The sequence below is a fragment of the Passer montanus genome, unplaced genomic scaffold (assembly GCF_014805655.1).
Source record: "Passer montanus isolate IOZ18808 unplaced genomic scaffold, ASM1480565v1 scaffold5, whole genome shotgun sequence".
NCBI lineage: Eukaryota > Metazoa > Chordata > Aves > Passeriformes > Passeridae > Passer > Passer montanus.
Window position 1 is genome coordinate 3,505,533 of NW_024369929.1, and position 18,240 is coordinate 3,523,772.

General features: G+C 41.4%; 1 protein-coding gene across 6 annotated transcripts in view; it reads right to left on the reverse strand.

Annotated features, from left to right (window-relative positions):
• Positions 1-18,240, reverse strand: part of TJP1 (tight junction protein 1) — a 157,578-nt gene that overhangs the window by 69,301 nt on the left and 70,037 nt on the right. Inside the window, exon 1 of one of the 6 annotated variants that reach the window (XM_039722790.1) lies at positions 133-280. The exons of the other annotated variants lie outside the window; for them this stretch is intronic. Within the exon in view, the coding sequence (XP_039578724.1) occupies positions 133-165 (33 nt within the window). The 5' untranslated portion in view covers positions 166-280. Of the gene's footprint in view, positions 1-132; positions 281-18,240 lie in introns of those variants that run through there. 6 annotated transcript variants of the gene reach the window in all.

Here is an 18,240-nt window from a genome sequence, read left to right on the forward strand (position 1 = left end):
CCCTCGGCACCGGCGGGGGGAAAGCCGCGGCCACCGCGGTGAGGGCTCGGCGGGGCAATGGGAAAACCGCGCCGGGGGTACGGCAGGAGCGGAGCGGGCAGGGAACGCGGCCGCCCCGGGGCCGAGTCTTACCTTGGTGGAAGCCGCCGCGGCCCTGGCAGACATTTTGTTTCCTTCTCTCCCCCGGAGCCGGGCGAGCGTGTGCGCGCCTGCAACTCTTCAGGCCGGGGGAGAGAAACTCGGCGCCGCCGCCGCCCGCGCCTCACGCAGCCGCCCGAATAAACATCCCAGGGCGCGGGGGGGAGGAGGAAGAGGAGGACGGCAGGGAAGGGGCGGGGACGGGGGAGGAGGGAGAGAGGAAGAAAGAGGAAGGGGAGCGGAGGCTCAAGTTTAATAAAAGTGCGGTCTCTCTCCCGCGGCGTCTGGCGCGCCGGGGCCGAATTCCGCCGCCGGGGCACGGAGCGCGGGAGCGGCCGCGCTGCCCCCGGGCCCGCCCGCTCAGCGGCCGCGCTGCGGGCATGCGGCACCGGCGGCACCGGGCTCCGCAGGGCCCCTGGCCGCGCTCTCCGCCGCACGCGGTCCTGCAGCGCTCACGGCGACGGAATTCTCGCCCCCCTGGAGCCGGCCGCAGAAGTGGGATGTCGATCAGCGCGGGCTCAAGCCTGCTTTTGCGTTTGCCCATTGTTTGAAGGGGCGGGACGTTAGTTTTCGAGTTCCTTAATTGTACATTTTGTTCTTGAGATAAAAGCAATAAAGACACAGAAAGAAAACAACTTGTGAGATTTGCTTTGCTTTAAGGTGGTGACTGCATAGCCTTAGCATTTCCTATAGCACCATGAACTGCTGCCTGTGGCTTTGGAAAATAAACTTTACCCAGTATTTTAGACAAAGCGGTTTTAGTCACATTTACAAAGTAAGTATTTACTTAAGCACTAAGAGAAATACTGCAATTTTTTTTTCCAGTTGAAAGGAAAGGCTTTTAAAGATGTTATTTTACTTTTGGGCGTTGGATGCCCAACCCATGCACGATGAGGCTGTCTGAAAACGCAGCTGGAGCTCTGACTTTGGAGATGGCTCATGCCACAGAAAGTTCAGTACACTCCCAAACCTTGTAGGGCCAAGTCATAAATTAACCAAGCGACTTCCAGAAGCATCACCCATTCAAGTGCTTCAAACCCCACTGAAAAGATGGCACACTGTTTATTACCCGTATCACTACGGTCCATAGTTTATGATGTTGATTAATTTACTCTTTAGAACTAGATAAGAGCTCAAGTGGCATGACTAATCAGGTACATAAAGTTCCAGAGAAAGCAGAGTAGGTGAGAAAAATCGCAAACCGAAATGGGAGTACTTTGCACTCACTTTGCAAACATTTCATGAGATATACATGGCAGTAAAAGCCATGGTATCAGGGTCAGATTTTCTCGCAGTTGTACAATTTATGAGCCACCAGCTGCTTTTGTGCTCCATGCAACCTCCAGCAGTACCGAAATTCTTAAAAAGAGGCAATAATTCAACGATCCAAATCACTCTTCCACCAAGAAACGCCCTACCCAAAGCTACTGTATGAGTTTTACGTTTGTTCTCTTTTGAAAATAAACAAATTCATATTCCAGGAAATAGCCGGATCCAATTCCCAAGGCAGCAGTCCGAAATCGGGGGAAGGGCCAGCCCCTGCACGGCGGCACTCGGGGCCGGGAGAGCCCACCGGGACCTCTGCACAGCACACACCGGGACAGCCTGGCAGCTCCAGGGACCTCTGCCAGCACTGTCCCGGCCTTCTGACCCCTGACCGCCCCCGGAGAGCCCGAACACCCGGCCTCGTCCTCTCCCTCCCCCCGAGCCCATCCCCTGTCCCGGCCCCACGGGAGCTCCTGCCCGAGCCCCGCCGCTGGCGCCTTCCATGAAAACACTACAGCACATGTTCTATTTCTTAATTGCTAGATGTAACTAAGCCTCCGATTATTTTTTGAAACTCTATCTACACGCGCAGAAGGCGGAATGTGACGGGTTTTATGCCCACATGCTGCACTGTCAGAGTGCTCACCAGTGGAGGCAGGAAGGAAAAGGCTGAGATCACTACAGGAAGGAGGGGGAAGATTTCGAGGTGTGGAGACGCATGAAAAGAAACTCAGGGGAGGGTGACCTGATAAACTGAAGGGTAAAATAATCCCTCCCTTTCACCTTTTTCTCCTTGAATAGTTCTGGGGAGAGTGGACAAGACCTATAGGCTGGGGAGGAGGACAAGCTGCGAACGAAGGGTAAAGATGAATAACCAAGGTGAGGCAGGGGAATGAAAGAAGACTGAAGGCATGCAGACAGGTGGAGATGGATCCCCTACAATGAGGGAGAAGGAGCATGGGAAAGAAAAACATTTATTAAAGTGTTGGGAGAAAGATGGGGAACAAATAAAAAGATGGAAAAAATATTAAGCAAAGAAAGTGGCACCATTTTTATATCATACATTGGATGAAAAAATGCTATCAATGTATACACTGTATTTAACAAGGAGGGAGACCTGATAAACTGAAGGGTAAAATAATCCCTCCCTTTCACCTTTTTCTCCTTGAATAGTTCTGGGGAGAGTGGACAAGACCTATAGGCTGGGGAGGAGGACAAGCTGCGAACGAAGGGTAAAGATGAATAACCAAGGTGAGGCAGGGGAATGAAAGAAGACTGAAGGCATGCAGATAGAGGTGGAGATGGATTCCCTACAATGAGGGAGAAGGAGCAGGGGAAAGAAAAACAGTTATTAAAGTGTTGGGAGAAAGATGGGGAACAAATAAAAAGATGGAAAAAATATTAAGCAAAGAAAGTGGCACCATTTTTATATCATACATTGGATGAAAAAATGCTATCAATGTATACACTGAATTTAACAAGGAGGGAGACCATTTAACAAGGAAGGACTTCTGCTAGGGGTTCAAAACAGCTGGATATGCTTAACTCTTTTGGCCCATAGAGACTAAGGAAATTTCCTTCCTTCCTTCCTTCCTTCCTTCCTTCCTTCCTTCCTTCCTTCCTTCCTTCCTTCCTTCCTTCCTTCCTTCTTCCTTCCTTCCTTCCTTCCTTCCTTCCTCCCTTCCTCCCTTCCTCCCTCCCTCCCTCCACCATCTTCCTTCCCTTTCCATCCAACAGTTATATAAATCTTCATCTCTACTCTTGATACAAATTAGAGGAGCCAGAACGTCATCTTATTCTATTAGCATTGGTAAAATGCATATATGTTTCAGTAGATACAAATTCTTTTTAATGAATGGTTTTGCTTGTTTTTATACAAAGCAATAGCAGAATCATGTTGCTGTCCTTTGAAATTCTTCCTTCAGGAGGATTTTTGCATCTCTTCATTAACAAATTGCTCACAAGCAAAACTACCATCAACAGTACTGAAAATGCCAAATCAAATGTTGGCCAAGTCAACACAGAATTATTATCTTAAGTGCAAATAGCTTTGAATTTTATAGTTCTACTTATCCTTGAATAGATTTTTAAATTTTTTAATAAATATTACAAAATTCATGTCTGAAAGAGCAAGTTATATATTGTTAAGACTGTTAGGATTCCAATGTATTCATGCGTTCCCTTTAAAAATCTTTATTGAAACAGCAGATGTCTATATATTTATATACACATATTGCTATATAGCAAGAGAGATGTATGTGTTAGTGTTTAGGTATATATATATGCCTCATATATACAATACATTCAGTCAGATACAGTTATATTGCAAGTCCCATCTGTTAGCCAAGGGATCCGAATTTTAAAGCATATTTCTGATTCTACCCATGTAAGTCCTGAAAACAGGATCATCTTTAACCCCTATCTTTAGACAGAAAATTGTCTTAGAAGTCAAGGGCTGAAGAAAAGCAAGTGCTTTACTCATCCTTTAAATAACTGCTACTGGAAGATGTCTAAAAAAAGTTCTATTATATTTTCTTGGTAGGAAACCTAAAAATAAAACTATTATTTAATAAGTTCAAACCATAACCCCACACTGATTCAAAGGACGCAGAAGGACAGTCAGATGTGTGAATCCTTCTTTCTGAGGGCATGGGTATCTGTTACACCACAAGAACAGGAAGTCTGTTCTCTACTTTGTGTTGACTTAACTTTTTAAGAAATGTTTTGACCACTTAAAGATGGGGAAGAAGGAAACTGCAGAACCGCAGCCACTACAGAGACAACTTCCTGTGGGTTTTGTGGTGTTTGTGGCTCAGAAAGAGAACAATTCATGTGAAATCTTTCAGAGATAGCAGACAGTTTTGCTGCCCTGTGAGGTAGTCTTGGGATGCTTAGCTGTAAATAGGCCAATATATTACCAATTATGTCATGCAGTTTAGTTGATACTGTACATTCTGTATTTGTAGTTGACACATGATTTCAGCACTTCAAGAACAAAAGAAAGGGGAAGAGAAAATTAGAGTTCACCATATAAACCACAAGAGAAGGAAGTATCTGTTTCTACCTCAAGATGTAAAAAAGTGGTTCACAGAAAGCTGTGAGAAATCCATGTCCTTAAAATTACACAGAACTTCAGTATCTTGATGAATCAAGTCCCTAAGGAAAAAATTAATGTAGTGATGATGCCTAGTAATGATTCTTATCTTCCTCCCACTTCCACACAATTAAAGCTTTGTTCCTATACCTACTGACTCTTTGAAGGGCTGTATATCACTGCAGTGCCTCTGCTGAAAACACTGCAGACAATTGCTCAATACACAGGGAATAGAGTCTTCCAGTAATTCACTGCCTCTCACACACTGGAACTGTTAGACAAAGACAAAATCCCAAAATCTGTACTTCACCTCTCACTCAGAGGTTAAAGCACATACCTCAAGTACACTCCAGAGGCTGGATGTGCTCAGAATGAGAATAAACCAAACATGTTCATACAGGTGGCCTGTCTTAACTTCTGCTGTTTAAACTCATTGTTATTTCCTTTTTAACACCTTAAAAATAGTATCTAGGTTTAACACAGTGCAAGGGCATTTTATCTGTTCAGCCTGAATATTAGTTCAACTTGTAAGCAAATGGGAGATGTACAAATAGAAATAAAAGTAGATTGCAATGGCAATGCAACATTCTTTTCAGCCTTAAAATACTTAAAGAATGTATCACTGTAGAGCTGAATTCTAGTCTCTTTGGTTATCATTTTGGGATATCCTTATAAAAAGAAACTCATCTCCATGGTTTGCACCAGGTCTTGGAGAAACTTTGTCATCTGTATAATTGTGTAGTTACAAAATCTGAGACTACTGTTGAAGAAAATATTATCTGTGAGTTTTAGTTGTGCTTCATGGCAGCAGAGCTAATTTATTACAGAAATTCATTACAGAAATGTTATGTAACTATTCTACTTCCCATCTCAGATGTTTTATGAAGAGGACTGTAAACTTCAATGCACTGCAGCTGATCAAGGCTGATTTTACAAAATGCTTCACTGTTAAGCAGCCACTGGATGTCAAAATGTCAGATATTGGGAACTGTTCTCCTTTCTCCAGGTTTACTTGGTAGAGAGGGGACTGTTAAAATAGTCAAAGACAGCTCTGAGATTTCAACAGGCACAAATTCAGTGCTGATGTGATTCCAGCCCCCAAAACAGTCACGCTGCAGACAGCACCACACGTGCTCCACTGATCTAGAATTCTTATTTATCATATTTAGCTTTTACAAAGCATAGGACTAGCAGTTCATCCTAAAAAGTGCTTGGCCAGACAACAAGCAACATGCACCAAAGATTGACTGCACAGGCAACTTTAGAAAGTAGAAGTGAAGACTGAAGGCACACCGGCTGCGTTACTTACAAACACAGAGTGATTTGCAAAGGCAGTCCAGCTTAACAAAACTGATTCATTTAATTACCTTTCTGGCAAACAACTCTGTATTCAAACCCAGAAATTTTCCAGGAACCCTTGCACAAGATACAAGTGACAACACAGTTCTCTGAAACCCAAATAGAATCACCAGTACAGGGAGGATGGAAGATGGGGAGGACAGGAGGCTGCAGAGGTGTGGTTTTCTAAGTGAGATAGTTTTGAAAGGTGAGATCACTTCTACAGTTTCTTGAGCACAAATATCAGACTTGCAATGAGTACTACAGGAAATTATCATGACTCATTCTTGTTAATGAGAAGGGCATGCATACAGAAAATGAAAATATGTACTGAAAATTGTTACATTCAACACAAAAATACATACTGAATATTGTTACACTGGGAGAAAGGTTTATAGATAATGATGCAAAAGTGTGAGCTCATCTGCTTCTTAATTCTTCATACCAAAAATACCTTATTTCATAATTGCAAAAAATGTAGAAACTTAAGATTACTGAACTTTATAATTTATAATCTATTTTTATTGCCACTCAGCTTTCATCTTTTAGAATCTCAAATTTATTTTTATCCTCTTGCCTTTCTTATTACAACTGGTACAAGACTCCATCTATTCTTTTAAAATTCACATGCACAAATCCATCAAGTCAAGGAACTAACACTGTGCTTAAAAGTAGGAACACCAGATTACACCCAGTTAATTCCAGTGTAATCTTTACCTTAGTTGGTAGCTCTGTCCCAGTAGCACCTGCTTTACAAGAGCAACTTCAGTAAGGTTTAGAGGAGGGAAGTAAGGTGACTAAGCTCCTGATGGTCACACCCATAGGGTTATGAACCCTTTCCATCTTGGTCTTTGCTTTTGTTTCTACCTCCAAATATTAAAAACAATTTAAAAAAAAAAAAAGCACTTAATAAAGATCGCTGTTTTCATCACTGGAAGAAATTCATGTTACCTTGTTTGTACTCCCTGCAGATTTCTTAACTATGTATTACTGGGTTATTATATTACACAGGAGTGTCACCACTGGCCTGAGATGGTTTTTTGGGGCTCTCTTTCAAAATCATTATCATTCTAAAATATATAAGCCTGAGATATGAGTGTATAAAATATTATTTTTGTTTAAAACACTACAGCAGAACATAGTTTAAGGAGTTTTAACTCCATATTTCAATAATTCAGACTACATCCTCAAGGGATCTTATTTAAGACATGTTCACTGAGCACCACATACTTTCCATTTAAAAGTTGAGTGCTTTTCAGTTACTTTTAGTCTGTAGCAAGTAGATATCTGGTTGTCTGTGATACCATATATATATATATATATCTCTATATATCTATATATATGCCTGTGATATTATATTTTAGCTGTGTCAATAGAAATCAATAGAAAAATTTACCTCCCAGGGACAACATGTTTTGCATGACCTATTTCATCTTTAACTGTTACAGTTTGCTTAATAATAGTAATTTTAATTATATAAATAAATGTTGCTACAAGTTTTTTAAATAAGTTAAAGAGTTTTCAGTGTATGCAACAGTTTCAACATGGCAATTTACAGGAGAGGCTACTAGAACAGAAAGTGCTTAGTGTGGAAGGATATTGCATTATTTCCTGACCTGTTGTTGTCAGGAAAGGAAAGCACGTCACGGGCTGGCTTTTAGGCTCTGGCGTGTCACAGCCCATGGAATCAGTGATGGGAGCCCCACACTCTGCTCCTGTGACTTGGCCACTCGTTCCTGCTTGGCACCCTGTCACCCCCTCCATAGATGCCTCTTGCTAACTCTGCATGGGGATATCTGCAGTGATACTGGTTTAAAAATTATCCCTGGAGCACACAGGCAGGAATAAGTAGCCAAAGATGGGGACTTTTTAAGCTGAATTTACTGGCAGAGGTAACATGACTCTGGATCTACACTCACACAGCATTTACCTACACTTCAAGCACAGAGATCACCTTGCCCGCAGACTTCTGAACCTGTGGGCAAAAGGCATCCCATGCCTCATCTGAGACAGGAGGGCTTGCTTCACTCCTTGGACAGCTGCATGACATTTTTCCAGTACTCCTGTATGGATCCATCATGCACGTGCAAGAAATTCTCAGGTGCTCATTTTTTTAGTTTGGAGATTCATACAGTATTGGCTGTATAAAGGCACAGTGAAACCAGTTGTTACTGAATCACTCAGAACCTTCAAAAAGCATGCAGGCATTTTACACTTGGTCCCATTAACTGCAACCTGTAATGCATTTTCAGTAAGAGATTTTTCAGAAAAAAAAAACTAGATACAATTTTAGTTCAAAATTTACAAAATCAAGCTTTGACCACAGAGTAATACTGGCTATGGTTAACACAGTAAACAAGAGGTTCAAAAAGATGTGAAGTACTAAATGAGATCTTTTTATGAGTCATCACACTGCCTATACTGATACAGAGTCCAAATTTCACTTATTTCTCTCAGTGGATTAGATTCAATTCAGCTCTCTAGGCATTTATATTGCAAACAGATCTGTAAACTGATTTTACATTTGCCAAAACAGAAGTTCTTCAGAGAAACTCAGAGTTGGCATCTGTTTCCAGGACTGTCAGGGCTCAGCTCTGTTCTGATAAAACTGGTGTTGCATTACCCAGGAAGCATTAGTATTTGGCATGATAATTATATATTATTACAGGTGTATCTTTACTCAAATTCCAACTTTAAATCTAAGAAATACGCAGTCAGAAATTCTCCTGACTGCCTCAGTACCAGAGAAACCATCCCTTTAGAATATCTACACATTCCACAACCTATATTATAGTGAAGCCCAGAGGCTCTAACCAGAACAGTGCTTTAATCTAGCTAAACCTATACAGTCAGTACAGAAGGATTCAAAGCAAAAATATTTACAGTGCAGAGCTCAAAGCTAACAGGGCAAATGCTATATTTACCACAGTTGGATGGCTGTTTCTCATTCAAGTGTTTAGGCCTCACAGAATCCACATTATATCAATATCATTAGCTAAATCTTTTCTTTACACATCTGTCAGTTCAACTCTATGTGCCAGCTGAAAAACTGCAACTGTCACATCCCTTTTTAAATGTGTGAGATTATAATACTTGTGAAAAGTGCTAAAGCAAGAGCCTAGGGACTGAAATTCTTCTTGTCTCCAAGCAGGTAAAGCAAGGACAAGCATTAAATCAAGTTTCCCAGTGAGGTCCAGGCAGTGTGGCTGTTTGCAATCCCTCGATCCCTCTGTGAGTATTTCCTATGTTTTGCTTTAGTTTAATCAAAGCTACAGCTTCTCACCATAAAACTTGCTTCCTAACTAGAAAATATTTCTTAAAGCCTTTTCAAAGCTGGAGAATCCAATTTTTGCCAAGTGTGCAAACTTCCATGAGTCACATAATACTCTGATTTCTGTTGTAAGATGAGTAAATATGATAACTGACAATACGATGCTAAAGTGATTTATACAGTTTCTTATTATAAATGTAAGAAGTGTTTTAAAGAAGGTCTTCCACAGAAACTTTATTAATTTTCCCATATTTTTCAAGAGCTTCTCATTAGAAGCAGCAGCCTTCAAAACAGACTTGTTTTTTTTTTTCTCCCTACGACCCAATTATAAATACAGAGTTTGAAATCAAGCCTATGACTCTTTCCTGGCTATGTGTCATACTGACATTTAACATTAAATACATGCACTGCTGCTTTTTAGACATGCACTGCTGGACAAGTAGATTGCATACTACTTCTAAATATTTCTCTTAGGGTACCCATATGCTATTTTCACAAATGGGAATCTCTTTGGTTTCTGAATAATACATGTCAAGACCAGGAAAAAAAAAAAAAAAAAGAAGAAGAAGAACAAGCCTAGTCCCTGGGTCAGCACAGAAAGCATCCAAAACTACTTTACTAGAAGTAACACCTTCTTTGTACACTTGTCTTACAGTATGGACTAATTTTTTTCCAGCCTACTCTTTTTTGTTTCCCTAACTGTATCACTGTCCTGGCTGCACTAATAGGCCTTAATAGCCCTGATAAACTGATTATGAAGATAATTAATTCTTTCTCTTTAAAAGCCCTGTAATCTGGAAGCGGTAGCAGGGGTTGACAGAGATTTACATGGAAGAGGAAAGAAGGTGGAGGCATCTTTCCCCCATGAACACTATAGTGTTGCCATAACTCACATGAAACCTCCTGTCTCTGTTCCCCAGCCAGAGCTGCATCATGAGCAGTGAGCACACTCATTATTCTTGGCACAGAAGTAAATTAGAGAGGTAACCACTGAATGCTTAGATCATTTGGGAAAATCAGTGAAACAATCTCTACCTACATAAGCATATTCAAGAAGGATTACTAATCATGTACAATATTTATTATATCTGCAAATGCTCAAGGTATTACAGTAGCTGTTGCCCTCATCATATTATAACCAACAGACAAAATGTGAGCTTTGCAAAACCTTTGCTCATATATATGCAGGGTCAGCTTTACCCATGCATGGCCACGAAAGGCCCAGAGACATGGGTGTGAACAGTGATGCTTCCCTGCAGCAGCACAAGCCCCGTCTTGTACAACCTGTACAACCTGAGAGCCATGAGAGCAAAAAAGGTGAATGAGCCTTCAGAACATGTCAATGTCTTGGTACTTTATAATACTGCAACGCAAGTAATGAGATCTTATCAAAACATGATTTAATGTCATGACTCGAGCTGGATGGTGAGCACAGGAACACTGCTATTTGAATTTAAATTAAAATTTCATTAGGTATCATATTACATTTTAAAATTAGTATTTTGTTTCTAAACGAACAGAGTCGATTGTGTAACTGAAGGCTATCTACATCACGGCCTTTTCCATGCCTCTGCAAAAACAATTCCACTGGTCTAAGGATGAGTTGACTGAGGTCTCTCAAATGTATGTGTTATATACGCAGATAAACTTCATGTTGTTTTTAAATTAAAATGAGTATTTTCCATCTTCCTGCCTGCACTGAAAAGGCAAATACAGTCCTTACATGACCCTCCTGCAGCTCTCCTTCCACAAAGCGTGTCATGTGTCAGCAGTGAGGATGGCCAGTGCCCCAGCCGTGCGCTATGGTGGGGCAGGCAGGGCACGGAAAGGAAGAGTCTCGGTGAGCAGTACAGCCGGGCACATCCTGCTCTACCAGCATTCTGTTATCCTCCAGACAGGATGAAAAATAGCACTCTAAAGCACCAGCGTGCTCCTCGTGCTTGTGAAACTGAAATTAGTTCAGCCAAGGTACGCGGTCCTTTATTAAAAGGCTCTCTGAGTGTAAGGAAACAGAGACACTTGAAGAAGTCACGCATCTGAAGTTGTTTGGCAGCGATTTCTTGAGCGAGCGCTCAGCTGTGGGCTGCACCCCTGGGACGAACAGTCCCTCACTGTCCGGGGAGGCACCTGGAGCCCGCTCTGGGGCTCCCACCCCGCAGCTGCCCGCCCGTGCCCGGGGCTGGGCCGCCATCCCGGCAGGGCTCCGGAGGCCGCGGTGGGTCAGGGCGGGCCCGCAGGCCCCGGGCCCGGCCCGCCGCGCTGAGGCCCGGCCGCGGAACCGGCTCCGGGCTCCGGGGAGCCTCCCCCCTGCACCGCCAGAGCCTTCAGAAATGACCCTGTGGCTGCAGCGTGCTGCACATGGAACAAATGCACCCTTATGTAACATTATTACAATTATATTGCAGCGTTTGCCTCCGAGACAGCAGCACCTCGGCTGCCGAGGCTCTGCCACACCAAGGGGCAGAAGACCCCACAGAGCCGGACACTGCTCTGTGTCCTGCACAGAAACAGAGGCATAACGGGACACTTGGATTCAGGGTATCCCCTTACCCCATCAAAAAGTTATGCTTATATAAATCTTAAATGACTTGCAGCATGAAAACAATTTGCCAGGCCGCCAGCTGAGATTTCAACTCATTTTGAGTCTCTAATTATGCTTGAACAGCTCTTGAAAACACTGAAATCTGTTTCTGACTGCATAGCAAAGCATGGAATGGGCAAGACAAATATTGTAGTAACCTTCACAAGCAATCTGATAGTTATTGTGGAATCTCTTCTCTCCCCTTTTTCTTCTCTAGGGAAGTTGGTGCTGATTATGAAAACACCTTCAATAATAACATGTTCCAGAAATTGATCATTTTGTTTATCTATTTTTAACATTTATTTCAATATTTTAAGCAAATACTTAATTTTCTGATGCTATCTTTCCATTTCCATTCTCTGCTGTATGGAAGAAGTACTTAAGAGACACACTTTGATGTCAGTACAGATTCACAGACAGATAATTTTCTTCTGAACAAACTTGTTTCTGTAAATATAAATGCAATGCAAACATAACTGGCACAGTCCAGTCTGTGGTAACAGCTGTTATTAAATCATACCTGCTTCTATTGTCAGGGAGTTTAATAACCTCCACTGTGTAACGAAAGGGCAAACAACTGTGACTACACCCATATTTTAGCAGCAGCAGGATACAGATGTTAAATTCTGGACTGTACTAGCCTCACATTCCTCCAGCTTTGTAAATGGCATCAAAGCCAGCGTTTTTCTTTTTTATTTTTTTTAGGTTTTTGTGTTTCTTTATCTGGGGATCATTTATTAGGCTCTTAAACTTTGCTATGTCACATACCTGAGGGAAAAAAAAACAGTGCAAAATACAAAGCATGAAGCATACTATTTTCAGCATTCCTTCTTCAAGCATTTTCTGGAGCTTTTCAGGAGAAAATATTCAATGTTCCCAGAGAATTCTCTTGTATGACCTTGCTTCTGTCACCTCTCCCTTGCAGAGAAGGATCACTGAGGTACAAATAGCACAAAACTTGTGTTTTTCCACCCAGCTGCCACCTGCATGCTCAGGGACCTTGGGTTAACCACTTCTCTGAACACCAGTAAAGCATCAACTGGGGCTATATGGCCAAATAAATACAACAAAGAAGTTTTCATGTGCTTTAAAAATTAACTGGTGGTACATAAATGCACAATCTAGCTGTAAACATGTAATTGAAAAAGACAAAATTAGGACAAATATTGGTAACTGTCCTTAAGAACTCATGCAACTTGCCCAATCATTCATATTTTTATTGCAGTTGTGTTTCCTGAGTGCCTTGAAGGGCTTGTTACCTCAGCAAAGTACCTTATTGCAGCTCATTAAGTACTGGCAAAATATGGGTATTTTTTGAAACCTACATTACTCTGCAAAAGACAAACTGATTTTTAATTTTTTCATTATTACCATCCCTATTCCTCCTTCAGCATTAGAGTTGTGTAATCTCTGCCCTGGGAGGTTTTCAAGAGCAGACTGGTTACAGCCCTGAGCAACCTGGTGTGGCCTCAGAGCTGCTCCTGCTTTGAGAAGAGGTTGGAGCCCTTGTTAGAGCCCTTCTAACCTGAATTATTCCATCATCCTTTCTGGCAGTTTCTTTCTGTCTTCTCTTTGCTGTTTTTCAGGATTTCCTGTATAGACTTGGGGCTTTTATAAAGAGATTGTTCTCTTGGTAAAAAACTCAGGTGCCCTCTTTCTTGTTGTTATGAAAGATTCAGTATATTGCAGGAAAATCAGTACTTCTGGCACATTTGCATATTATTCAGTTTTGATTTAAAAGTTAGGTTTGTCAAATCACCTGGAACTTTCACAAAATTGAAGGGAAAAAGCCCACCCAAGTTGTTTATATTTTTCCATTCTTCTGCATAATCTCTGCTACTTTTTAACTGCTGTTTGTATGTTTCAGATTTTAAGTATTGCCCTGTTGTGCCTGATCCATTGCCTTCTTGGCTTTCCAGAACCTGGTTTGTAAGAACATGCAGTAAACATTTTAAGTGATTAAAGCCCTGCAAAGGATGGTGAGTTACATGTGAAAATCTCTCTTCTGAATTAGCTTTTTTCTAGTGAAAATGAGAATTTCTCAAGGTTTTCACCTTGGTATTAACTTGTGTTTCCAACAGAATACTAATTTTGTGTTCTGCACATTCTCAGTGTCCCTAAATAGCTTCCTGAAGTATTTTCCAACTCTATTACAGATCAGTTTTTCAAGCTCTTAAGTAATAGCAGTGAGTTTTATTATACCTTTTCCCCCACTCTCTACTGACAGGAGGCATTACTGCCATTTGGCAAACACTGTGCTTGTACTTTTTTTTTCCTATTCCTTTCTGAAGGGATTTTGTAAGAGTTGTAAAAAGCAGGTCAGCTCTGCAAGCACCTGTAGACAAGTTCCTGCTGTCTTTAAAAGGTGATGTGAAAAGAAAATAATTTACATTCAAAACTTACTAAAGAGATTGCTGAAGCCAGGAACCAGAACAGAGAAGCTGGAAAATGATCAGCTAACATCCAGTTGTTTTTACTTCCACCTTATCTATACTTAGATTTTTCAGCAAATTTCAGCAGATTGTTCAGTTGTTGCTGTTTTATCTCCTTTAAGCACCATTCAATATGCAAACATAATCACTTTCAGTATTTTTCTTTTACGGATTTAAGATCTGTAATGCTAGACCAAAATATCTTTTTTTTCCCCCTGCCTTGCAAATACAAGCTGGTATAAATGGCTCCAGTGAGTAATTTTCCCTAAGGGCCACTACATAAGTCTGGCATATTCTCTGACTATCCACATTACTGAAGGTTGCTTACAGCTCTGAGCAAAACAGTGAGTGTCCTGCCATCCTCATGATCAGGCATCCAAGGAGACAACTCTTCTGATGAGTTACAGAAAAAAGGACTCTCTGTTTGCTCAAACACTTGCACACTTCAGCTTCCTGCCAAAGCCTGCTCACACTTCAGGCTCCTGGTGGATTCTGGACATGCAAGCCCAGCAACCTACCCCTGATCAGTGAATCACCATGGCATGATTATCCTATGATTAAACCACTTTTGCTTCCTTTTGCTGTGGCCAATCCACATTGGAGCCTTTCCAGGTAAGTCCACATCCTCTTGCTCAGAGATGTGTGGATCTCTTCAGTACACCACGTTTGAAATTGTAGCACCAAGGATTGCTGGAAAGAGCACCACTGACAGGAAAAAAAGTACAATGCCAAACATAATAATTTCTATGATAAACATAATTATTTCCATGATTTCATCTATTTTCATCCTCTTAGCCAGTTCATCCAAGACAATCAGCATCATTTCCCAGTTGTGGCAAGCTATGTGGAAGAAGCACTGTTAAGACTTTTTGGTGCCATAATAATGACTACAAGGAACCACTGCACAAATGAATAGGGAATACAGGAGAATGAGCTGAAAAGATGATGCTAAAATGAGGAACTGGAAGGTGGGCAACAGTTGTCTGGGGGACTGGAATGTGCTCTGGTACTTTCACCTGTGTAAACTTAATCCATAAATCAAACTGAATCCAGTGCATAATTAAAGTGACAGATAATAACTCCCAACAAAATAGGGGTGTGGGTTTTCTGGCAAAAGCCTCAAACAACTGGAATAATGACAGAATCAGACTCTAAAACTCAGCCCAAACTGCAGCAGTGTGAAATGGTGGGCAGCAGAGCATGGACATGCACAGCAGCACTGCAGCTCTGCCTTGGAACCCCCAGTGAATGGAAAGGGCTACAACTGTCTTTGGTTCCTTGTTTGAGATCTGTGGCTCTTTGTTACATCCCTCAAGGTTTTTGTGCCTTAAAGGTAAATCTTGTCAGCCAGAGACAGTACCCCTCTGGTGTTTTATGGAATGTTTCTGCTGTCTTTTGTGATGTACTAAGAGGTATTTTCTCTGTGTTTTGTAAGCTGGTAGCTACTATAGCCTAGGCAGTATAAGATGCCTGTTTTCAAAGACTGTATTTCAATTTTTTATATGTTTGCAAAATGATGGTGTCCTTAAAAGAACAACCTCATCATGCAGAGGACTGAAGGAAAACTCTAATTTAACTGAAGAGCCCCAAAGCTGCCTCAGTTCAGACTTGTTCCCAAGAGAACATTGCTGGGAGCCAACTACCGCTGCTTCCTTCTTTGCTTTCTGTTGCTGGCAAGACTGAATCTATTTTTTACTGACATGCCACTTATAATATGCTGTGAAATGCAGACAAAATGCAAAGAGAAATTGCAGGCTCTCTTGATAAACTTTTGACATCATTTTCCAAAGCCTAGAAATAGTTTTGTGATGCTCTGAACTCAGGTAAGGCAGCAATGGTATTACAGCAGTTCAGCATTTTTGGGGTGTAATTGCACAGAAATGTCAGCTGTGAGATGAACAGCTCCCTGTGTGGAAGAGCAAACTCTGGCATCTTTACACTCAGGCTACTGTACAGAGTGGCTCTTGGTCAGCAACATGCCTGGGCTTCTGACTTTCTCAGTAACTGCCCAAATCTCTTAATCTGTTGTTTGATCAGCTATGAAGTAAAAATAAAATCTGTAAGTACTGTTGTAAACCTGTTCAAGATCTTGTGACAGAGATATTGTATTAATGCTATTTATTATGGTAAACATTTCTTTGCTACATTCACAATTTTCTTATCTAGATCCAAACAGAATGAAAACAACTTGTTAATATTTCATTGACACTCTTTATTTTGCAACTTGGCTTTTAAACATGGGTGTCCTCCCCTGCTCAATCGACTTTCAGCCTTGCTCTCTCCAACCTTTTTCCTGATCCCCTGACAGGAGTTGCTCTGTCATTTGTGCTGCTTCAGCAGTCTCAAACTCCTGACTGCCTTTAACCTACTGAATCACTTCCTGGCTTTATGTGATGCCTGTAAACTTCTCCTCACCTGAATCTGAAGATGAGCATTTCAATCAATTTCTCCACTCTAGCAAACTCATGTGCTGAAATGAATTTTGCATGATAGTAATTTTTGCTGCATTTTAAATCCAGCTTTTCTTTTCCCATCTCTGTCATTTTCCTTTGCCTTGCTAGGTAAACTGCCTACTTTGATAGAGTTTATACTTCTTTCCTTCTGTTTCTTTTTGTAAATAGTTTTGAGTAACAACAACAAAAAGTAATGTTATCTAAGGATGCAGGTACATTTACAAAATGTCACAAAAACATATTTTTGGCAACAATCCCAGAGCAAAACAAAGATATTCTGGGAAGGCCTCCATTTAAAAATAAATTCTATTCTAAACTAGGGATCCCTGTGCTTTGTCAGAGGAATGAGTTCTGTCATTCCTTACCCACAGCCATGAGAACTTTACACACAGTAAGGTCCTTGCTGAGATGAGTTCAGAGCCACAGGATTACAACCCTGCCCCTTCCTCACACTGCCCTGAGTGAAGCCTCCCAGCTGCTGCCAACATCCCTCTTCCCAGCTCACAGCAACCACAGAAATTACCTGCAAGGGGAAAATTATAAGGGTACTATCCACCTCATTTTCAGTTGTCTTTTAAAGGAGTTAACAGCTGGAAATAAAGGGGAGGAGCAGCAGCTGGTTATTTCTGCAATGTAATAATGAGGAGAGCATTATAGTAGCTCTGAGGAAGAACTTGTGGGGTTTGTTCACTGACTGCAGGAGTAGAATCAAAGAATTTTAAAGATGTCCTTCCATTCCAGACCCCTGCTCACCAAGTGACCCAGCAAATTAAAAATATGGTTTTACCTGTCCATATTTCTTTGGGCAGATACAGCATTTAATTCCTTCTGGAAGGTGCAGTCCAGAGGAAAAGTCCTGTCTGTATTGCCTGGACACTGTCCATGCCTGTGTAAATTAGCAGAATGCTACAAGCACACTTCCCCATCCTCAGTGGATATCCTATGATGTCCTGGAGAGGGGAAAAATCAGATCTTCTAACATCAAGGATATGAGGGGGATTCTCTCACAAGTCCTTTGAATTTCTCCATGGCACTGCAGCACAAGGGAGGAAACCAGATTCCCAGGTGAGCTAAGGGAAAATAGAACCCTCACTCAATAACACAATGTATTTCTCAGACTGACTGACTGACTGACTCTCAGAAGTAAAAAAGGTTGTAAAAATTACACTCATAGCCTGAAAAATAAAACTGGAACAGAGGTGAAAGCTGGCAATGGGACACTTCTTGTGAATGCCAGGCTTCCACACCCTTCTGCATGTCTGCTGCTGTGACATTGCTGGGGCCTTAGAAAAAAAGACAGCTGCAGCCCAGCCCATTGTAAATTCTGCTTTATTTCTGACTCCCTGTTATTTTCTTTAGAATAAATACTAATATTTTGCATGTTTCTGTATCTGAAACAGATCATATAAAATAATGATCTGGTACTGAACAGTTACCTTCAAACACACACAGGAGACACCACTAAAATCTAATTGCAACACCAGCCTCAATCATCTTATAGCCAAAATTGCAGATCTCCAGGGGGACTGCAGTGCCATGTGGGATGAATAGATGCTGTACATGGTATTACAGTGTTTCCAGATTTCCACCCTGCAGATGGTCATGGCATTTTCCACATGACTCCTACTGTAATACCAGAACCACATAAGTCATTTATAAGTAACTGA